Raw genomic sequence first — 24,302 nt, 5'->3', positions numbered from 1 at the left:
AATAATTTGACGTCTCTAACAGAATTTCTTTAAAATGTTAAATATACAGACAACTAGACGGCAAAGGCATCACGTGTCAAAAGATTTTATATTAACAAGAATTTAATTTTAAAAAGCTATTTATTTAAGACTAGCTGTTCCCGTGCGTCTTCATCCGCATGAAATTATGAAAATTTTATTTTATAGTTTACCTTTGTCAAATTATCAACAAACCATGGCAACCTTGCTTCCTTGATGTTGGCAGCAACTTATGGTCTCTTTCCCACATTAGGGTTTTATCCAAAATATTTACCCCCTAAGTTTAATGGCGTTAAAATATATAGCCTAAAGCGTGACGCAAGTGTAGGGCTTTTTATTAAAGAAATAATAATTCAAAAATATGCTGTAATTGCTGACATCTTAGGCAACAAAGAAGTGTGTGTTTACGCTTTATTATAATAGTATAGAAGTATAGATATCTATTTGATTTCTTCTGTCAATGTTTAAAGGGATATTACAATATTAAGTTTACTTTAAACGATGCTGGATAAAACGCAAGTGGGTGTTTCCCATTGAACCGATCGACTCTATGCAAATCGATCCATTTTGAAAAAAATCTCAAAGATCGATCGATCTGTGCGCTGACTGGCTCAATGGGAAATAACCAGGCAAGTATAGAATACAAAAAAAATGTCATTTCTAGGATCGAGGTAAACATTATTTACTGCAGTTTTACGATTATTATTCGAAAATTTATGGGATGTTTTCGAATTGTATTGAACATTTTTATGTTTCTTACTCATGAGAAATTCTCCAAACAAATTAGAGAACATAAAACTGTTTTTGTTATTTGTAAGGAAATATCGCAAAGTAAAGTAATAAAACAGGGAAAAGTCGTTAAAACCCTAAAAATAATTGGAAAGTAGATTGTCTTAAAAACTTACAGTAGATAGTATAGTGTAGAAAATATTGAAATCGATTTTTACGTAGTATGGGTGATCTCATACTAATATTATAAATGCGAAAGTTTAGATGGATGGATGTTTGTTAGAGTTTGTAGTCTAAACGGCGGAACGGATTTCAATGAAATTTGGTATAGATATAGGGGACAGTCTGGAAGAACACATAGGGAACTCACTTTTGTTTTTTTTTAATTCCGCGCGGACGGAGTCGCGGGCGAAAGCTACTGCTTTTATACTTTATTCTATGTCACATTTTAGCAGTTGCTTGCTATTTATTAAGATTATTATTAACCTAAATTATAAATTGGCGAGAAGTCCTTAAAATAAATTACTTCTCTGTAAAAGGAAATCCTTCCACTGTTAATCAGCAAATAAAAAACATGCAATAGAAATTCATCATCCACTTTCCCTTATACAAGTCAGGCATCGGCACAGTATGTGCTGCTCTTCCATACATCTCTGTCAGCCGTCATCTGAATCCACTCCTTTCTTAAGCATAACCTCTTTCACAAAATCCATCCATACTTTCTTCGGTCTTCCTCTACCTTTGTAGCCATCCACATTCAATCTTAACACTTTCTGCTTTATGTCTCCATCGTTTCGTCGCATAACATGCTTCTCAATTTCTCCAACATTGGTGCTACTTTCAAACTTCCACTAATGTATGTATAAGTTAGAACTTTATCCATTCTTCAAAATCAATAGAAATTATCTGCAACATATCTTTGCAAAGCAATGCTTTATAATTTTATAAATTTCATTAAATTATAGGTCAAGGAAAATTAATTTCTCCGGTAAGTATAGAAGAGCAATTTTATATGCCATTGATTTAAAGAAAAACGAGCCAATTTGCACCTTAGTGTAACTCGTTTGGACCGCATCATGCGTTATAAAAAAATAAAAATTATTGTAAATTTGCATCTATTTATTGTACCTTATCTATATGACATGAAAATAATAATGAAAACAAAGGAATTGAAATAGATTTGTGAACCATGTATTGATCATAAGAACACTTTTATTACTGATCGTTTTTCTTTTTGGATATATTTTAATTAATTCCGTTTAAACAAAAAGCTCTCGCCCATGATACGGTCCTCGAGGAATTAAAAAAAAATTAGGAAGACATAGGCTACTTACATTTGTTTCAGACTACCTACTACTACTCTACATATATACAAAATTTCATCAAGATTCGTTCAGCAGTTTAGGCTACTCAAACTAACATCCATCCATCTAAACTTTCACATTTGACACTGGCCCAATTCGCTGTGGGAGAGCCATAAACAAGAAATAGAATAGAACTTTCACATTTATAATATTAGTATTATGAACTTTAAAAAAACATGAAGACTTAACCGTGCATGCATAATACCTTTCATAGTTTGAATCGTTTATTATAACCACTTAAAAAGCTATATAGTTTTTTTTTCTATGATATTTCTGTCATTATTAGTTCTACATCCTATTCAAGCACCAATAACAGCAATAAAAAAATGAGTTTTAAAACATTTTTAGAAGTTTTCAAAAACTTTGAAGATCCTAATGACCCGCTTTTAGGTCCTAACATTTATGGTCTTCGAACATTTGGATTATTACACCATCGTAATAAATATATACGATTGTTTTTCAAAGTTCTTCACACGAGTGCTTTCATGTTTGTTATATGTCAAATAATAGAGCTTTACCTTATGAGAAATGATTTCAACAAAGTTCTATTAAATATGTCTGTAACAGCTTTAAGTTTTATTGCATTATGTAAAACTATATCGTGTCTGATTTGGCAATCGCGTCTACAAAACGTAATCGATGATATACGCAAAGAAGAACAAAGTTTACTCGTTTTAAATAATACATTTGAAATAAAACTGATGAAGAATTACATAGATTACACAAGATTTATCACATATTTGTATTGGCTAGTTGTATTGATTACGAATGTTGTGACGATCATAGCACCATATGTTAAATATGCTTCAACTTCGTATAGCGAGAAAATAACAAACGACACTGAACCATATCCGCAGATTTTGAGTTCATGGTTTCCTTTCGATAATAATAAGATGCCGGGATACTTTTTTTCAACACTAATTCATGTGATCATGACAACCCAAGGAGCTGGAGTTGTTGCGGTCTACGATGCGAACGCAGTTGCAATAATGACATTTCTAAAAGGACAATTCATAATTTTGAAAGAAAAATCTCGTCGAATTTTTGGAGACAAAGACGACATTTTAACGAAAAGTGAAATTTTCATGAGAATTAAAGAGTGTCATAGGCATCACAATTTTCTGCAAGGGTAAGTTCTTAATCTACTTGTAAGCAAGATTGCAGCACAAATTGTAAGTATCTATCAGAACTAGTCAAACATAAGTCAATAGTCACTCTAAGGGTACGCTCCGAGTTCCTTAGTGATGACGTGTAGTGAGCTGGTGATGATTTTAAAATCAAGCTAAATTTAAGAAAATTGGATTGAAAACTTCACAGAAATAGATATTGTCTTATACAATGTGTATTTTATTGTATTCTTTGTACAGGATATATTCTATGTTCAATTCGATGATATCGCCGGTCATGTACTTGTACGTTCTTGTGTGTTCTATAAACATTTGCTGCAGCGTGGTGCAGTTGAATTTGGTAAGATGTTTGATATTTCATGATTACTTGTTTTATCTCCTTATTCCATGTTGATCTAATCTTATGTATTCATCTGTCAGTAGTCGATATTCCCCAATTTCTAAATTTGTTTTGTATTTTCCAGGACAACGTTGCAACGTCACAAAAACTATGGGTGTTAGAATTTACTTTGGCACTCTCGATACAGCTATTTTTATTTTGTTGGCACAGTAATGAAATTAAAGTGGAGGTAAATTTCATATTTTAAAAAATAAACCAAAAACTCCTATTGCTTATCACATATAAATGAAAAGTTTTACTCTCTTTCATACGAGAAAGTTTATATCCGCAAATCCTTGAAGTTTTTCAAACATTTGCCTCATGTTATAGTAATTGATTGGTTATTTGGGATCGTATCAATCAGATCAAAATCATCTCTTATTGAACACTCAACTTATTGTAATCCTTATTTTTTTTTATTATTTTATTTAAATCATGTAAGATTGATTACACATAATTAAAATATATACAACTAACAAAAAGAAAAAAAATATGTATTCTAAAGACTACTTCTAATTAAAACATGACCTAACGCAAGGTACGTTAGGTCATGTTACGTTAGGTACATGTGCGCGCAGCCAATGTCTCGTGATAGGGCAGTCGGACTTATCACTTAGCCCTCTTAGGATACTGTTGGTGCTCTCCCGGACTCTGCGTAAAAGAGAAGCCTTCCGTTTGCACAGAATGGCATTATAGCAGTCAATCTGCGTATGCACAAACATCTCTGACGCACTGCAGTGTGTGTGGAGTGCAGTGTGTATTCGTTATTAAAAAATGCTTAATCCAATAAAGGTGTAATTTTAATTTTTTAATATTAACCTAATTTTTAAATAGTGTACCAGCGTCTGTAGCAACCCAAAGAATCCAACAAACAGCCAGTGGTAAGAGTTACAGATCTACTTTCCTATAGTAAAGAGGATTCACTGGCTGTTTGCTCACATGAGTCTCTAAAAGAAATGAAGTTATTTTAACTATTATTCTCGAGGTTATGTATTTCTTATAGAGTGATCGAGCAGACCGTGGTGTATACGAAAGCAACTGGTGGAAGGCTGACACGAGCGAGCGGAAGCAACTACTTTTGTTAGCAGGGAAATTGGCTCCGTCGCATATAATGACCGCCGGGCCGTTCACTGAGCTCTCAATTCCGACATTCATCGATGTTAGTGACTCATTTTATGTCAATTGGTGTATTGTAAACTAATTTAAAGATTTGTTGAGAATCTGTTGAATGGACGACATGGTTAAGAAATGATTTTTTAGAACTATTTCAAGTAACATTTTCAATTGAAAAAAAAAAACTCTTCCGGAAAAAAACTTGAAACATATAAATCTTACTTCTTACTTAATATTATAAATGCGAATGTTAAGATTGATGGATGGATATTTGTTTGAGTTTGTAGCCTAAACTTCTGATCGGTTCTCAATGAAATTTGGTAGCTGTAGAGGATAGTCTGGAATAACACATAGGCTAATTATTCATGTTTTTTTTTTTAATTTTACGCAAACGGCAAAGCTATACTATACATGTAATATAAACGTATTTACTCATTTTATAATTGTTTACAGATCATGAAGGGGACATACAGTTTTTACACGCTGTTCACACAAATCCAAGAAAAACGACAGTAATTTTAAAATAATCAATTTTGACTTAATTTGCCAAAAATGTAGAACATAGATTGTAAGAACACATAGAGTAAGAACACATTTTTTTCGTTTTGTTTTATTTTTATTTCTGTTAAGTGCAGTAAAAACGTATTATTAACGTTGTTAAATATACTTGAATCATATTATACTGTGTTATTTATTATATTTAGCTAACGAGTATAATTCAGTGTAGTTTGATTCTGACAAAAAACTATTTCATGCAAAAATCAACCGCTGCCCAAAGACATCTATTTGCATATATGTTGTCTACCTGTAATCGAAAAACGAGAAGACGCACATAAAGAGGATATTTCCCCTTCCTATGCGTCTCCTCCACCGTCAATCTCATTTTCCTTTCCCATTATTTTTTTTTTAGAAAATGGTGGAGTAGGAAAGGGACTTTGATTAGGCCTTCGCAACGCACACACACTAGATGAAAAGGGAATTTTCTCCCACTTCACGCCTGTCTTCCCACTGGCCGTGGTTTTCCATCGGGTGAGCCGCCCTATTCGTGCAAAAGCAGTAATTCCTGGCTCTACCATTGTTAAAATGATTTACTAGTATACATCTGGAACATGTAAATGTGTATTTCCGAACGAAGATGTTAGAAAGCTTGTGTTAGAGATGGGATCGAATGTAACCAAAAGCACTTATGTCAACAAAATACACTTTTCTTTGAATACAAAAAAAAAATGAACTGGTATATCATAAATGCTTTTATTAAATAATACAATAGTGATGACAAATTAGTTATAAAATTATTCTCTACATACTCTACATAAACAAAAACTGTACCAATTTCTTTTAAATACAGTTTATCGTTTCTTGTTATTGATTTAAAGAACAATGTTAAAGCGCGCACACCTCTGACTAAACTATCGCACAACTGTTTAGTCGCGCTTTGATTCCAAGAGCTTATATGAGTGCAGACTATTCGATTTTTAGTTGAGCAGTTAAATAGTTGGCTGCGAAACAATCGGCAATCGCACATTTGTTCGATAGTTTAGTCCAAGATACGCCTGCTATCAGACAAACTGTATCATCACCAGCAAACTATATATCCCCACCGAGGGGCTCGGAGCCTACCCTAATAAGGGGTGACTAGTCAACTACGCTGGCCAAGTGCGGGTTGGTTGACTTCACATATTTCTTTGAATTTCTTCGCCTAAATGTGCAGGGTGCATGATGTTTTCCTTCACTGTAAGAACGTCGGGTAAATTATGTAAATATGAAAATTCGAAAAATTGAAAATCATATTGGTACATGGCGGGATTCGATACAAAGACCTGTAGATTACAAGTCAAGTGCTTAAACCACTGAGCCACCGACGCACTAAACACAAACTGAAAAAAAAAATATATATATATTACTCGTCATTTACAACAAGCATTTACTTAGCTGGTTCCATACCTCTTACATTTAAAGGGAGGCATAAAGTACACTTAATTTATAGCTGGTAGTAAAATCCTAAGAATAACTTTACGAACAGAAATAATTTTAAACATCTGTACTGTATACTTCTGTAATTTATATTTATGACAGCTAATTTCTTTTTTGTAATAAAAATCATTTTTAACAAATTGTCGTCATATTTTTAAGTTAATAAGTTGACAAAAGTTATGAATTTGTGACAGCGGTAACAAGAAGTTATGCCAGACACCGCGTTTCCACTTCCGAAACAATTGTAGAAAAAACATGTTGATTCTTTTGTTCACTTTGAAGAAAGAGACAACGTTGTTTTGTGTTTTTATGTTTTGTGCGTGTTTAAAAAAATAAGTGTAAGAATTAAAGTGACCACTAATAAAAAAATGTCTTATAATAAAATCTAATTTTGAAAGATCGTGCTTAGCTCGTAACAGGTTTGCCTTAATTGGTGATTTGCAGGTATTTCTATTATTTTTCTCTGTTACTTAATAGAGTGTAATAGCTGTAAGATCCTTTTAAAACCTGAAACAAAAGAATGTTTGCTTTACCATCATCATCATCTTATCCTACTCCCGTAGGGTCGGCGCAACAGGTTTTTGTCCTCCACATAACTCTATCATACGTCATCTCAGTCATCACTACCTTTTTGATCATGTCACCTTTTACACAATTCATCCATCTCTTTCTAGGTCTACCTCTACCGATGTACCCTTCCACACTCATATCTAACGTTCTCCTTGGATAACGTTCTTCGTTTTTTTACCGTTTACAAGTAACAATTTCGTAAATATGTAGATGAAAAAAAATCACAATCAACGTCAAAGAAAAAATATTAAGTACTCTGGTAAAAATATCTAAAGCGCGCGCACACCTTTGACTAAACTATCGCACAACTGTTTAGTCTCTCGTTGATTTCTAAGAGCTTATATGGTGCACACTACTCAATTTTCAGTTCCGCAACTAAACAGTTGTATCAGCTGCAAAACAATCGACAATCGCACAACAGTGGTGCGATAGTTAGTCAAAGTGCGCCCGCATTTAATAAAAACTTATGGGACAAAAAACTTACAGCAACAAAAGTATGAATTGACAGAGAAGTAAAAGGTCCGGCTGTGAATATTATATTTCTCCGAACTTTGCCGATGAGAAGCAGAACGTTTCGTTTAACGCTCGTATTTTGAGACCACCAAGAGCTTGCGTATACACCTCCATCCACACTTAGACTCTACAAAATTTATTGAAAATAACACTAGAACATTTTTAACAATATAAGGGTAACATTTTTAAAATACTATTTTCTGAACATCAAATATTCGTGATCGGCTTCACAACGACAAAGAGTAAAAAGGGAATCATCATCAAAAACATCACAATTGTCATCATCTGCCAATGACGACGGGTAGACTTAAAAAAAATAAATGGATTGCATTAAATCCATGATTAAGAGATGACTATAGTAACAAATGCTAGTTTTGTAGGACAAAAACTTCTCGTGTCATCGCGTAGATGCGTTAAGAACAGAGAGAACACGATTATGAGAGTTCGAAGATATTGGATACTTTATTATTAAAAACAACAAACATACCATCAAGGATACTTCATTACTATGCCAGCAATAGAGGAACAGTTGAGCAATTAAAGCCAATAAATACTCTGCTATACGTATCTGCTGCATTCTTGAAATTCCACTCTAAAAAGAAATGTAAGTTAGTACAAATAAAAATAGAAATAAACCGATTACAATCCTGTTTATAGAATCAATAGATTCGGACAAAATAAAACCAATTTCCCCATTATATAGCTTTAACTTCTTGCTATTGTTATTTAATTATGGTAGAGCTCACTTTAACATCTTAACAAGAAAGGGCCGGCTTGCTTGATGCAATACCACAACCACACAGAACACAGGCTTGAAGTGGATGTAATTGCGCCGTTTGATAAGTTCGTGCCGGAGTCCTAATTTTAATCCCATTTCCTTCCCGTTTTCTTATAAGGAAAGGATGGGATGGATTCGATGATGGAGAAGACGTATAGGAAAGGGAAATATCCTGTTTATGTGTGTCTTTTCCTTCGTCAATTTAGAGTAAGCAACTCATCTGCATTAGCGGATGTATAGACATCAAATTATGCCCATCACATTATTAATAACTACTTACCATTGTTAGTTGAATAGCACTGGCGCAAATCATAAGTGAACAGATGATCACATACAAAAACATAACAGGTGACAGTAAAGAATTGAATATTTTAGAATACCTAAAAATAAAGAAAAACCACACTTTTTAGGTATTTTAATTTTATGAGAGAGTCAGCTTGGCAAAAATATTTATTATTATGTTCGGTAATTTGATGACCAATTAGGTTAAAAAAACATAAGTTTATTGACGTCATCAGAATTACAATATTTGAAAAATAACTTATTGCTTTTCTCATATTCAGGACTAGGTAACCAGGTTTCTATAAAAACATTTTTATTAATAACAAACTACAACCGGTTATAACCAGATATCATTTGTTATTAATAAAACAAAATATTGTTGTTAATAAAAAATCTGCTTATAACATTTCTGGTTATAACCAGATATTTTATCAACTAATATTAATCTTTATTTTCGTACGAGCAATTTAGTTGTTTAATTAATTTTGTTAATATTTGTATTACTTACTTTATAAGGTTTGAATGGTGTTCATGACATTGGGCAATTCTATTAGTAAATTCACCAGAATCCACGCCATTATCTTCAAATGTTCTTTCGCAATTTAACTTTAATAATTTAAGTTGGCCAGAGAAGAAAGACATAATTACTACAGCATTTGAATCGTAATTAGCAACTATACCACCTCCATAAAAACAAATGACTGTTTGTTCCAAAATCATTGCCAAATATCCGACTCCGTGAGTTTTATCAAATGGTACCCACGAACTCATTATCTCTGGATAAGCTTTAGAGCTATTATTGGGCATTTGTTCATCAATAGGTAAAGATATAAAACTAGCCAACGGAGCTAAAATAACACTAAAAACAGTCGCTGTTACTAAACACCAATATATAAATGTAACCTTTCTGGAATATGCAATATACTCTCTTATCGTTTTACAAGAGACTGTATCATTTTTACTCAGTTCATTCTTTTCTAAATTTGAAACGTAATCAAAGACAGACCTCCAATGCTTTTGCCAAAGTACGAATGTGCCGGCTTTTACGACGCAAACTGAACTAAGCATGGTCACTGATAAATTTCTCAACGCTGATTCCAAATCTGATCTAATAATCCACAGTTCTATATATTGGCTCAATACAAAGATAATAGCACAGATATGAACAAGGTTACAGATGAAAGAACTAATTCCTCGTTTCGGTTGCCACATGCCCCAAAGTTGTAAACCATAAAGCGTAGGGCCTAAAGAAGGGTGGTCGGGATCTTGTAGATTTTTTAAAATCTTGTTACCCATTTTTAGTAATGAATAAGTTTATCCGTCCGTATTAAATGAAGTTTAGCTTAAAAATGAAGAAAAAACAATTCTTTTTTGGTTTCATAGATTTTAACTAATGTAATAATCCGGTTTTCACTATCTATTTATTTTAATAATGTCTTAGTTGTTAAGAAAACATCCTCCAATAATAATAACTATTTTCTAATTGCTAAAATTGACGTGAACCAAAATGGTTGCATCATTTTATCAGTTCAAATCTTCATAACCTCAATTTATCGCCTTGTAAAATAATCGATATCTCGATTCATATGATCGATTCTTGAATAAAAAAATCGATTTCTAATGTAAAAAGTATTTAATTCATTTTGTATAAAACGAAGTTATGATAAATTTTTATATACATAAAAAAATCCGAATGTTTGTGACAGAAAAGTAATCAAATATATTTTCCTTAAGCGACACATAAACATAGGTGTGACATGGGCGGACAGTATGAATTGTATTGTGTAATAACACGGCTGTCACATAATATGAGGCGTTTCGCTTTATTTAGATACTGTAATTGTGTGTACTAAATTGCGGGTTTCGTAGACATCTTGATAGCAAGGAATTATTTTTCTTTATTTTGACTTTTACTTAAAAAAAATATATATTGTGATTTTGCGGTTCGGGCTGTTTATAAAATCATATAAAACAAAATAGGTGCAAAGTACCTTCATACATGTTCATGACTGCGCAGACTATGCCGACTAAATTATCGGCCGGTCAAAAGTTTTATATACACTTTTGGACAAAATTCATCATTTCTTAATTCTTTATTCTTCTACCTATAGGTAGGTTCTATAGAACTATCCACATTCGTCTCTCTTTATCTCTCTCTCTCTCTCGCTCTCTCTCTGTGTCTGTTTTCTCTTATTACTTATTTTAAATTCGTTTAATCACGGCAGATCAAATTAAAACAAATGTAAATACACATCGTGTATTTAACACGTCATCTAAAATTTGGACCAGAAATCTACACGAGATCTTCATGGAAACTTTGTTCGTAGTTTTAGTGTAAAAGATCAGATGGCGCTCTGGTAAAAATATTATAGTGGTATACATAACAGATAAAAGATGGCGCTGTACAATAAAAACGTGTAGTAAGTTAAAAAAAAAATGTGTATTCTGTTGTGAACTACTGGGTTTATCGATTTCAAAATCTCGGGTGTGATCAATACCTTTCAATTCTTATTCTTCCCTAAGGTGTTAAAGTTCCTACTAAATACTAATCGATATTAGCGTTATAAAGGGAAAAGATTTGTATTTTTATGTAATTGATTCACGCAAAAACTACTGGGTTTTAAAATTAATTCACCATTAGAAAGGCCATTTATCTGTGAGTAACATAGTCTACATTGTGTATTATTTTTTTAATTTTAAGCGGACGAAGTCGAGAGCAACAGCTTTTTTAAAATGTTGTTTAATGTATTCTACTTGTATAGATACAAAATAGTATAGTAATTTAGAGAAATCATGATCCCATTTGCGTCATATTACTTATGTTCTAAATACGCCGTAAATAATATAAATATCTTCGTTGAAAACAAACCTTTATAACTTCTGGCGATGCGCGATTTTAGCGGTATTTTACATGCCAGTTTCATTGTGTACCAATGAACAATTTTATCAGATTTAAAGTTAAATTTATTGCATTTGGAAAACCAACGCAAACTGGATTTCATTTTGGTAGTTGTTGACAAAGAACAAAGGGATTTAATAATAAATGTGGGGGATTATATTTAAATTTATATTTGCTGATTTATATTACATTTATATTTATATTCATATTATATCAATGAAAACCGACTGACCGATTTTTTTCATAACAATTCAAATAATGAGATTCGTCAATAATTTGCTAGGTGTATCTAAAATAGTTTTTTAACTTCGGTGTAGTTCGAAAATCGTGATTAGTTGATAATTATCTTCATCACTAATTTTAAGGGCGCAATCGTAAAAATCTTTTGAAATTACTTGTTAACATAAATACCGCTTGAATTTTGTCAAAAAATTATTCATGAAAAAAACAGTTTGTTACGATTCTTCGTTCAATCATTACTGTTTTCACAAACTAATTGGATTATTTCATTTTATTCATAATAAGATATTATTTATTGATTATTAGCGATATGGTAAATTTATTGCTGATTAAATTGCATGACTTTAACTAAAGTTTTATCAAGAACTAAAGTATGATAAACGGAATATTCAATCATAACTATCAAAATTTCATAACGATATTTAGGTCATAACTCATATTAAATCTTACAAAAATATAAAATGTCCAACTTTAGACGGACGGATGTTTGTATGCATCACCGAAACGATTTAACGAATTTCGATTAAATTTGGCACAGATGTAGAACATAGTCTGGACACATAGCCATGTTTTGTTTTTTTTTTATTTCGTGTGGACGAAGTCCCGGACAAAGGTAGAATAAAATCACCAGCTCTCTCACTAGTTTATGGTCATCACTAGGTCAAAGACGAACACAAATTTCAAATTAAAAAAAAAAACAACTTATATAGATTTTCTCTCATGAAATGACTATAGATCCTAAACCAATATAGAGGTACCGTCGAAAAGTGAAAAGTTGGGTCTCTTTGAATTAATGCAGATGAATCCACACCCGTTTAAAAAATATTACTTTACTTAATAATAATAGTGATATATAGCCCGGAAAATAAAAATGTGTACTCACCGTACATACGAAAGAAGAAAAAAATATTCCTCTTTAACAACTAACAACTAAACAGTGAAAAATAATTTTTTTACCTAACCGGTTAGGAAAACGAAAGAAGTCCAACAAGCTGTACCAGTGTTAAAAATGATGTTTAAAGTATCTGAGTCAGTTCTGTAAGGACTATGGTATTTTAAAAAAATATTGTATTTGTTCTCATTGCATCGGTCTTCAAAAAGACAAATTCCGATTGATTTATTGATATAAATTGTATGTAAAAGTGTTCTTTCAGAGTTACTTCATTTGTGTGTATTCTTCCACATTCTTTCAGGCACGCAATTTCTGTGTACTTATTGACAAAGTACTCTGATGCCGATATTCTTTCAATCGAACATAAAAAGAGCGTTGATTGATCAAAGGTTACGATAATGGGGTATTTTTGTATCGTTACGTTTCGCTGTCATAAGTTTACGTAAATTGTTTTCATTTATTTGCTTAAAATGTTTAATAGAAAAACTGATTTAACACTTTTGAAGACTAGCTGTTCCCATGCGACTTCATCCGCATGAAATTATAAAAAAATCATTCTATTTTTCACATTTGTCAAATTATCAATTGCAAATGTCAAAATGACATGACATGACAAACCTTGCTTCCTTGATGTTGGAGCAACTTATGGTCTCTTTCCCTCATTAGGGATTTTATCCAAAATATTTACCCCCTAAGTTTAATGTCGTGAAAATTTGTAGCCTAAAGCGTGACGTAAGTGTAGAGGGCATTTTATTAAAAAAAATTTTCGAAAATAGGCTATGATTGCTGACATCTTAGGCAACAGACCAGTGTGTATTTACGCTTTATTATATTAGTATAGATTTAGAGATTTTTTGTTATATTGTAGCTAATTTATTTAAATCAAACCAGGTTGTACTATGCACATATAATGTTTTTGTCGCATCTAGACAATGTATAAATCTTCAATAATAAAATGTCGTGAAACTGGTTTTATAAATTAGCATTCAACAGATAGTGACTAGTAATGGGTGACTCAACTATAACTAAAATAGATCAGCTCACGGTTCACGTGAAGCAGATTAGTGAACCGGATCGCAGATCAAATCAATATATACGTGGTTAGAGGTATGATTCGTTTGAGTTGTGAATCAATCAACAGTTCACTTCACGTCAGCTCGCAAAGTCAGTGTAGGAGTCAGTGGTTATCGCATTGAGCCGTAAGCTACGATATTAGTTGCTGAGCGATAGATCAATGTTTCAAGGTTATATAAACCGATCTTTTGTACCGGTTCCGAGCTGATACACGTTTAATAATAACACATACATAGCGGCATCACGCGCAACCGATTGTGTATAGTACAAGTGAACATTTTTAAAAAGGTAAATTTTTAAATTTTAAATGCATTTTTTAGGTTATGAACATTATTTTTGTTACATTTTCACCTCGTTTTAATAATTAACGTTTAATTAAATAATAATAAATCATAGTACAATTAACAAATTAGATTTTTTGCAGAAAATTCCAATCTGTTAGTAATATTAGCCGTTACATAAACATATTTAATATTCAATAATTATTTTTCATGCCCCCTAGGTTTGTTATTTCAATGAATATCAAAAAACAATATTTTTGTTAAAAATAATGATTTTAATGCATTTTTCTTTAACAGTTTTTCAATAATTAGATGCTGATTCTCTGTTCAAACATTATGTAGTAATATGTACGAGTATATGAATATACCGAGTTATTTTACAGACAATATATAACTATTTATGATGTAATATATAAGTATAAAATGTGCGAAGTCACTGTGTATCTAAAAACAACGCCGTATCTTGTTATTCTTTTATCGAAAATTTTGTGATAAGGTTCCTATTTGCGCATAACATTTCGGATTTAATCAGTAAATATATTGAGGTACGAATTATCGCACTTTACATAAATGTAAATACATCCGTATCAAGATTATATAGTAACAAGTTATTTATAAATCTTATCGTTACTATGCTTATATTTTGATTTGAAAAACCGACTTCCAAACAAAATATTCTCAAAAACATAATACTTAAAAGTAAGATAATAATTTAGCAAAGTCTCATAGTTTAGGCGACGTAACCAAAGTCGTTGACTCCAGAATATAAACAAAAAAATGGGACCCACCTGCCAGCACTACAAAGAATTATCAAAATCGGGCCACTAGGGGTGGAGATATGCCGATAGACACAAAAAAAAACACACAGACGAACTGAGTACCTCCCTTTTTTGGGAAGTCGGTCAAAGAGCACTCAATTCGTCTGTTAATTTGTTTTTATGTATGTTACGCCATAACTCCGCAGCTAGTAACTAATGTTAAAAAGATAAATAGAAATCTTTGTATTTATTGAAATAATTCAAAAACTACTGGGCCGATTTTTAAAATTCTTTCACCATTAGAAAGGTATACATTATGTGAGTAACATAGGTTATACTTTTTTATTATTTTTAATTCATGCAGACGAAGTCGCAAGCAACTGCACGTGTATTATAATTGTAAAAATTCTTATTGAATCAGCACACGATTTAGTGGGCATATAGCAAAGGATGAATTTTTATGTGTTCAAAAATCTATCACAATTTTTACGTTAATTTTAACTTTTCAGTTTAAATAATGGTCTTAACACTGTATAAGTTGGACGCAAGTCCGCCGGCGCGTGCAGTTACGATGGTCATTGAAGCTGCCAACATTCCTAACGTTGAATATGTGGATGTTAATTTCCTTGAAAAAGAACATCTCAAAGATAATTTCTTAAAGGTGAGGTATAATTTATGAGTTGTAAGCGCTGCTTTCTGTGTCTTCTGTTTCTGCGTGAAGTTGGAGTTAAAGGAGAGTTGGAGAGTTTAGTAATATTATGGAAGATTACGTAGGCTATTCACTTTTGTTTTTTTATTCCACGTGGAAGGAGTCGCGGACGAAAGGCTACTCATTATTTCGTACATAATTATTTATTAAAACAATTGGTTCAATTTCAGATGAATCCTCAACACACAGTGCCGACTTTGCAAGATGATGATTTTTATGTTTGGGACAGGTAAGACGTTTGTTACTAAAATTTTTTAAAGAAAGTAAAATTAAATAACAAGAGTTTAGCCTCATCAGTGTTTTGGAAAGTAAAAAGCAAGTGATGAAGGAAAATTATTAACATTAAACTAAAATTTTGTTTCAGTCACGCAATTGCTGTATATTTGCTAACAAAATACAGCAAAAACACAACACTTTACCCATCGGACCCCAAGCAGCGAGCGATTATAGACCAGAGACTGCACTTTGATAGTGGAATACTCTTCCCGAGCTTACGCGGTGCTATCGTCAGTAAATCATACAATTCATACTAATATTATAAATGTGAAAGTGTAGATGGATGGATCTTTGTTAGAGTTTGTTGCCTAAACGGCTGAATGGATTTCGATAAATTTGGTACAAATGTAGAGGATAGTCTGGAAGAACACATGGGTTACACGGTTTTTTTTAATTTCACGCGAACGGAGATGCAGGCGAAAGCCAGTTAAGTTACAAACTAAACAATATTAAACTGAAACTCTTTTTTCTTACATATTCGCTTCATTAGTTGCAATTGCCTTTCATACAGTTTGCTTTCGTATCGTTAGCACATTCACTAGCTTTTCGCCGGGACTTTGTTCGCGCTATATAAAAAATGCTTAATATGTGTTCTTTCAGACTATGATCTACATTTGTGCTTAATTTCATCGAGATCCATTTGGCCGTTCAGCAGTTACCTGCTTACAGACATCCATCCATTCTAAACTTTGGTATTTATAACATTAGTACGATGGAAGAATTTTCAAGATCTTTGTCGGACAATATTTTCACGTAGAATTTCAATTCAAGGATGGGCTTATTGTTATATTTACAGGAACCAGTCGTTTACAGAGGTGCAAAAGCTATTAAGCCTGAAGCATTGGAAAAAATTAAATCCGGATACGATTTCTCTGAGAAATTCCTAACAAAACGTTGGTTCGCTGGCGACGAATTAACTTTAGCTGACATTTTCTTCATGGCCTCGATTAGCTCTTTGAATGAAATACTACCGATCGACGCGGCGGCGTAAGTTTTTCTTTTTTGGAAACCATTAGTAGTATTTTTATTTACTGATATATCATTTAACCTTCCCAACTTAGCTCTAAGTTTGTGCTAGCATATGGTTCATGACAATAGTCGAATGGCGGGATTCGAACCCTCGACCGCAAGATCGGTAGTCCGTACACCAAACCATTAGGCTATTGGTGCTTTGTAACATGAACATTAACTTTGTTCTTCAGCGAAATAAAAAATAAAACATAGTCTATTTATCTATATAACTTTAGTTTTAGGATTAATATTTTAAATTGGTTTCAGATATCCTAAACTCACTGAATGGTTGAATCGCTGCAAAGAGTTAGATTATTACAAGAAAATGAATGAACCAGGATCAATACAACTTGGAAATTTAGTTAAGAGTAAACTTGGTTAAAAAAAAAACGATGTTCTTTGATTTTTTTATTTTGCAATCTATATCAATGCTATTAAATGGATTTATGAATGTTGTTTTTATTATTGACAAATAACTCTACCATCCATCACACACCCTTTTTGATTATGTCATCTTTTACGCAATCCCTTTCTTTGTCTGCCACTACCGGTAGTGGTCCTATTTAAAGTAACTATTATCAAATATTGCCTACTTAACATGCTACGTATATTACATCCTGTTTGAGAGATATGTTATATTTTTTTTTATAATATATGGTGGCAAACGAGCAAACGGCCACCTGAATCCACCAAAATGGAGAGCGACCGCTGCCCATAAACATCCACAATTGCAGATGCGTTGCCTACCCTTCATAGACGGAGAAGGAGACGCACATAAAGAGGACATTTTCCCTTCCTATGCGTCTCCTCCACCATCAAATCCACTTTTCCTTCCCATCCTTTCCTCTTAAGAAAAGGGTGGAAAGTGAAAGGGACTAAAATTAGGCTTCCGGCACCACACTCATTAGACGAAATGCGGAATTGCTTCCACTTCACGCCTGTTTTCTCTGTGGTCTTGGTATTGCACCGGGCGAGCCGGCCCATTCGTGTGAAGATGTTAAAGCGGGCTCTACCACTGTTAAAATCTTACGAACTGTCACCCGCAAACTTCGTTAGCGGAAATTTATGCCATTTTGACAGCGCGGAATTACAAAAAAAGTAGCCTATAATAAACCTATACATGTCAGCTACCCTCCAGAGAAAGTCCCGTCGAAATCGGCCCAACCGTTTCGTAAATTACCCGGCACAAACGCGGCTTGCGGACAGACAGACAGACAAACACAAAATTAAATGCAATTTTCGTCATCAGCAACGCAAATACATCTTTTGATATTACAAACAGACACTCCAATTTTATTATATGTATATGGTAGATGACATGACTTTTTTCGTTTGAGAATAATGAAATCTTTTACGTGATTCTAATCACGAAATTTAACTAAAAATCTGGATTCAACTATACATTCAGATAACGTATATATATTTATTGATAAAAATGACTTGTATATAAGTAGCTCTTGGTGGATGAAATCATACGAACAGTATCAATACACCCAGTTACAAGTATTTGGTAAAAATAATTAAAAAGGTATGTTTGTTCATATATGTATTGTAAATACTCATAACTAGTTTTAAGCAGTTTTTTAATAATGCTTCATCATTATTTTGTATCGTTAGGTTTAGTATATGTACTGATAAAGCAAGTTATATAATCAAAGATATGTGTGAAGTCAATCGACCCGCTGTGGTCCAGCGTGGTTGACTATGGCCTAGTCAGGGTACCTTAGGGTAGGCACGGTGTCTTTAAGTGGACACCTGAGCCGGTGATGATGATGCTGATCATTATCCTGTCCTTGTTTATAATGTAGGGTTGTTGTTTCGTTTTACATCATCGTATGATTCGTCATTTCAAACATTTCATTTCAAGAAATCAATTTATACGTTAGTATGAATATATCTATCTATCTATAAACATAAACGCAATGCATCGATGCTTTTAGGACTTAAAATTATGTTAGAAATAGGTCAGTCTAGTCAAAGAAATCACGTCAGATGCAATTATGCAATTTGTGAAGATTTCCAAAAAGCTTTTAGCAATTGTTTCGCAGTGTGCACTGGAGTTATCTAGAAAATTCCCTGCATTTTGATGAAACAAAGGTTTTCGTTAATTAAGTTCGATTCAAAACAATTAAATACCTTTTTAATATTCAAAATATCACCAACCAGCAAATTTGTAAGAGAATCTGAGAGCCATCATATCTATTCTAGCCGCCTGCGTCCGTGGTTCTCTCTCAACATCGGCGTCTTCTACAAGGTCCTCAGTATGAATAAGTCTAAGACATTTAAATGACTACATCTGGCTTAGTCTCATAAGATTCAGGGTGATAAAGGGATGAAATCAGAACACCTGCCGGCGGCTTGAAGACCATGAACTTGTTCTTCTTTACATTGTATATCATGCGATTTTCGTACCTTTTTAGGATCTGACTAATAGACCGGGTAGTTTGGCTCAATAACGCCAATCATCCGTATAGCTGATGTTCACACCAATATCCCCTAAAGTGAAAGGAAGAGGCTGAGTCCGTAACTAAGGCCTTTGTTACATGATTCGAAGGCATAATTCTTAAAATAGGAGGAAATCAACATCCTGCAATCTATTCTTAGCTTTGTTTTTGTACTGTTAATATTAAAAAACCATGTACTAGCACATTGAAATATTTTGGCCGCAGCTAGACGACGTATACCAATAAAAAGGTCGCGAGACCGGTTTTACAGAGTAGTAGTTGATAAATACGAGTAGTCTCACATCGTCAGTGGCATCACACGAACGACAGCGTCTTTTCAATTGAACAATTTAAAAAAAGGTACGTTATCATAATAATATGCATTTTGATTTATTACAATTATCTTTGTAGAAATCGAACGATAATAAATTATAATGCATTTTTTAATTTTAATATGTATAGATAAAAAGGTTCAATGTATTAGTAAGTTTAGTTATTACATCAAAAATACATTTGTACATTTGATTTAACAAACCAAATAAAAACATGTTTTCATTTGTTCCTATATTCTATATTAATGTTTTTTTACTTACAACAAAACTTAACATTTACTAACAACGAGATTTTTTAATAATTTACTATTTAATACCGCTCTGTCCAATCCTTAGCGGTATATCCACTTATCTATTTAAAGAACGACAACATTTGGCGATCTTCTACTCGTAGTCTTGCGGATGTTCAATTAATATTGTATGTGTTGCTTGGTTGACCCTTCTCCTAAAATGAATTAAGGAAAATCTTTCGTTTAAATTATATGCCAAGTCACTACCTGTATATCATAACTAAGTACCATATATGAAATAATCGTAAGAATAACATAGTAACAACAAAATCATACGATATCGTTTTTATGTTTTTTTTTTATCGTAATCATACATAATTTAAGTGTTTCCGTATCTTAATGGGGTTAACCTCTACCAATGATAACGATATTCGTTGAATACAATATCTGCTTTTATGCAGACAACGTTCTCTGTCACAGAAGTTATAAGTCATATGTCTGAGTCGTTAGTCAAACTTTTGATAACTCCCTAGCGCCATTGCATCACCAGCTGTATGCCCCACTAAGCCCCACTAAGGGACTCGGACCCTACATAAAGTTAGGGATGACTAGGCCACAGTCAATTACGCCGGCCCACTACCCGTAGTGGTCTACCCGTAGACTCCACACATATTTATAAATGTCGTCGATTTGCGCAGGTTGCATATTTTCCTTCACAATAAAAAGCTCGTATAAATTATGTACATATGAAATTTGGATATCGAAAAAGTTGGTACATTTCACTCAAAACCCATAGATTCAAGTCAAGTGCTTAAACACTTGTCACAAACTAAGAGCGGGTTCACTTTTGAATTGATTGTTTCGCAGCCAATACAACTGTTTACTTGCACAACTAAAAATCGAATTGTGTTCGCACCTCAATGTATGCGAATCAAGGGGAGGGTAAACAGTTCTGCTTTAGTTATTTTAAGGTGTGCTGACGCTCTAAAGTGTGTATTTAAAAGTATTTTATGTTTTTTTTCCAGAATCATGGTCTTAAAACTGTATAAGATGGACGCGAGTACGCCGGCGCGGGCTCTCATGATGACCATAGAGGCTGCCAAAATTCCTAACATAGAATTTATCGAAGTCAATTTAGCAGAAGGAGAACATCTTAATGACGAGTTCGTAAAGGTGAGGTTAATATTTGAATAAAACTCATATGTCTGTTTTAATTTAATCTCTCTTGGGATGACCACAGATAAGTGAACTTAAGATGGTAAAGCTAATATAGATTACAAATATTTTTTTTATTAACTAAATACATTTTACACTAAATATATACTCAGAGCTCGCGCAAACCGTTCACTAAACTATCTGATTTGATTTCTATGATCTTATATAGAGGTGAGCACACTAATCGACTTTTAGTTGTGCAACTAAACAGTTCAATTGGCTGCAAAACAGTTGACAATCGCGCAACCGTTGTGCGATAGTTTAGTAAAATCTGTGCTTTCGGTCTAAGTAGGATTTGTAATATGCTAACACGATAACGAAAATTTGTGTGTACAATACGCCATCTAGTCGACCTTTATTGTCATCTAATGAAACATTTTACAAAATTTTAATAAGCTCCCTCTATTGTTTAATAGTGTCATAAAATAAAATCTATGTGCCTTACATACACCAGCCACAAATAGCAATGATTTGTCAATATCAAGATCTTTATAACATAGTACTCGTATATTGTAACCAAATAACATTATCCAAATCCCATATCTTTTAGTAGTATTTCTTGACATCTATTAGCAATTTGAATACTTTTATTATGCCTTTCATTATATTCATATGTAGTTTTAGAAATCTATTAGGTTTTTTTAGACAGCTTTATGAGTAAGTGAAATATGTTTCAAATATTGTGCCTATGACGCCTCTATATAATTAAATCTCTTTGTCATACCCTAAGATGACACAAGCTTTACATAGTTTTTTTTTTATTATTAAATCAATCGCTTCATTTTCAGATGAATCCACAACACACTGTACCGACGTTGCAGGATGATGATTTTTACCTTTGGGACAGGTAGGAATAACAATTATGTTTAGTGGTTTAACAGTGGTAGAGCCCTCTTTAACATCTTCGCATAAATGGGCCAGCTCGCCCGATGCAGTATCACGACCACACTGAAGACGAGCGTGAAGTGGACGCCTCTTATTTCGTCTCATGAGTGTGTGCCGGAGGCCTTATTTTAGTCCCTTTTCCTTGCCAACCTTGACTTGTAAGGTAAGGATGGGAAGAGAAAGTGGATTTGATGGAGAAGACACATAGAAAGGGAAAGTATCCCATAAGATTATAATTATAATCGAAATTTGACCAATAAGCGACCACCAGTACTCATGAACCCCTTAAAAAATAATTTAATAAATAAGTCAAAAGGAAAAGAATATGGAGAGGAAAAACCAATATTAATCTAATGTTTTGTTTCAGTCACGCAATTGCTGTATATTTGCTAACGAAATACAGCAATAACACAACACTTTATCCTTCGGACCCCAAGAAACGTGCGATCATTGACCAGAGACTATACTTCGACTGTGGTATACTCTTTACCAGCCTACGTGGAGCTGTCGTGAGTAGATTCACTAATTACTTAGAGCGCGAGCACACCTTTGATTAAACTATCGCACAACTGTTTGGTCGTGCTTTGACTCTTATGAGCTTATATGAAGGTACACACACTGCTCGATTTTTGAAACAATCGACAATCGCACAACTGTTGTGTGGTCAAAGGTGTGCGACCGCTCTAAATTAAGATTACATATTGATATAAAAGAGATACAAAGTGAAATCAATGATTTTTTATAATCATATGAATTCATGAATAGAGAACTTTGTAACCCGTTTTCAAGAAAATCCCGTGTACAATATAACGTTACATTGGACAAAGTTAATATAGAATTGTGTTTACAGCTGTTTTAATATAAAATCTTTCATTATAAAGATTTGGTTTTTCAAAAATCCAAATAAAGTTCCTAATCAATGAATTGTTCTTAATCGATCTCTAGTGCATAAGTAACAAGAAATGTATAATAAATAGTATACGAGTATTTATTGTTGTTACAGGAACCAATCGTTTACAAAAATGAAGGGGCATTTAGGCCTGAAGATTTGGAAAAAATGAGATCTGCATATGATCTCTCTGAAAAATTCCTGACAAAACGTTGGGTCGCTGGCGACGAATTCAGTCTAGCCGACATTTTCTTCATGGCCTCGATTGGCACTATGGAAGAGTTACTACCGATCGACCCTACGACGTAAGTTTTCTTCCTTTAAATGATTATACGAGTATATTAGGAAATAATACTTAGGTACATACTATTGTTAACAGGCTATACGTATAATGATATAGCTTTCGTCCGCGACTCCACTCGGTCAGAGTTAAAAAACAAAGTAAATAGCCTATCTGTTCTATCATCATTCAATCTATCCTCAACATTTGTGCCAAATTTCATCGAGATTCGTTCAACATAAATGTTTTACACATATTTTATGACCACTAAAAATTATACATTCCTTATTAATATTTTATTGGATCAACATTTTACAGGAAACTCACTGTATAATTTAGTTTCAGGATTTATATTTAAATTTGGTTTCAGATATCCCAGAATAACTGAATGGTTGAATCGCTGTAAGGAGTTGGATTATTACAAGAAAAAGAATGTGCCGGGACTTAAAAAACTTGTAGATATAATCAAGAGTAGACTTGCGTAAAAAAAATCAACATTTTCAACGTGCAATTTTTATGGATATTATTAAATGTTTATATGAATTTTGGTTTTTTATTGACAAAAATAAATCTATCTATACAGATAAACGTGTAGACCGATTTTGACGGGTAAATGATGGGAAGGTAGTGGATGCACGCGGGAATGTTTTAGACGACCTTTTTTAATTCCAAACCAAGGAATATTGCAGGTGACCATTCGTTTTAAACAAAGTAAAGTAGAAAGTACCAGATTTACTCAAGTGTCCGACGGTGTTTATACAGTCATTGCTACTATATTAACACACATGTAAAAATCAGCTTTGTTTTTTAAAAAACAATCGGAGTTGTCTACTACCGATCTGACCTGATCTAGCAACACCTAAGAAATGTCCATTTCACATGTCGCTTTGGAACTTGCACTTTTCCTTCCATTAATGTACTGTATGTATATTAATGTACCACCTCTGTGTTCCCGCCGCTCGTTGTCCCCTTTTTGACCGACTTCCCAAAAGAAGGAGGTATTCAATTCGTCGGTATATTTTTTTTTTTTTGTGTGTTAC

The 24,302-nt window shown here is 33.1% G+C and overlaps 3 protein-coding genes across 3 annotated transcripts; 2 read left to right on the top strand and 1 right to left on the bottom strand.

Annotated features, from left to right (window-relative positions):
- Positions 1-2,437: 2,437 nt before the first annotated feature.
- LOC106104052 (odorant receptor Or2-like) lies at positions 2,438-5,246 on the top strand. The gene is made up of 5 exons (XM_013283990.1): positions 2,438-3,240; positions 3,479-3,578; positions 3,703-3,807; positions 4,621-4,776; positions 5,184-5,246. The coding sequence occupies exons 1-5, from the start codon at positions 2,438-2,440 to the stop codon at positions 5,244-5,246; spliced, it is 1,227 nt and encodes a 408-aa protein (XP_013139444.1).
- A 1,911-nt stretch (positions 5,247-7,157) lies between these two features.
- Positions 7,158-10,143, bottom strand: LOC106104051 (odorant receptor Or2-like). Its single transcript, XM_013283989.1, has 5 exons — positions 9,356-10,143; positions 8,846-8,945; positions 8,275-8,379; positions 7,759-7,914; positions 7,158-7,211 (listed from the first exon to the last, which is right to left on the bottom strand). The coding sequence occupies exons 1-5, from the start codon at positions 10,141-10,143 to the stop codon at positions 7,158-7,160; spliced, it is 1,203 nt and encodes a 400-aa protein (XP_013139443.1).
- A 3,996-nt stretch (positions 10,144-14,139) lies between these two features.
- LOC106104050 lies at positions 14,140-23,801 on the top strand. The gene is made up of 12 exons (XM_013283987.1): positions 14,140-14,240; positions 15,501-15,652; positions 15,871-15,929; positions 16,065-16,206; positions 16,773-16,963; positions 17,255-17,366; positions 19,728-19,790; positions 21,017-21,166; positions 21,997-22,055; positions 22,461-22,602; positions 23,097-23,287; positions 23,633-23,801. Exons 2-12 carry the CDS (start codon positions 15,509-15,511, stop codon positions 23,745-23,747), a joined length of 1,368 nt encoding a protein of 455 aa, XP_013139441.1. The 5' UTR covers positions 14,140-14,240; positions 15,501-15,508; the 3' UTR covers positions 23,748-23,801.
- Positions 23,802-24,302: the final 501 nt, after the last annotated feature.

Source organism: Papilio polytes, unplaced genomic scaffold, assembly GCF_000836215.1.
Source record: "Papilio polytes unplaced genomic scaffold, Ppol_1.0 DF823691.1, whole genome shotgun sequence".
Lineage (NCBI taxonomy): Eukaryota > Metazoa > Arthropoda > Insecta > Lepidoptera > Papilionidae > Papilio > Papilio polytes.
Note: the sequence above shows the minus strand (reverse complement) of the source record. Positions and strands in the feature narration are given on the sequence as shown.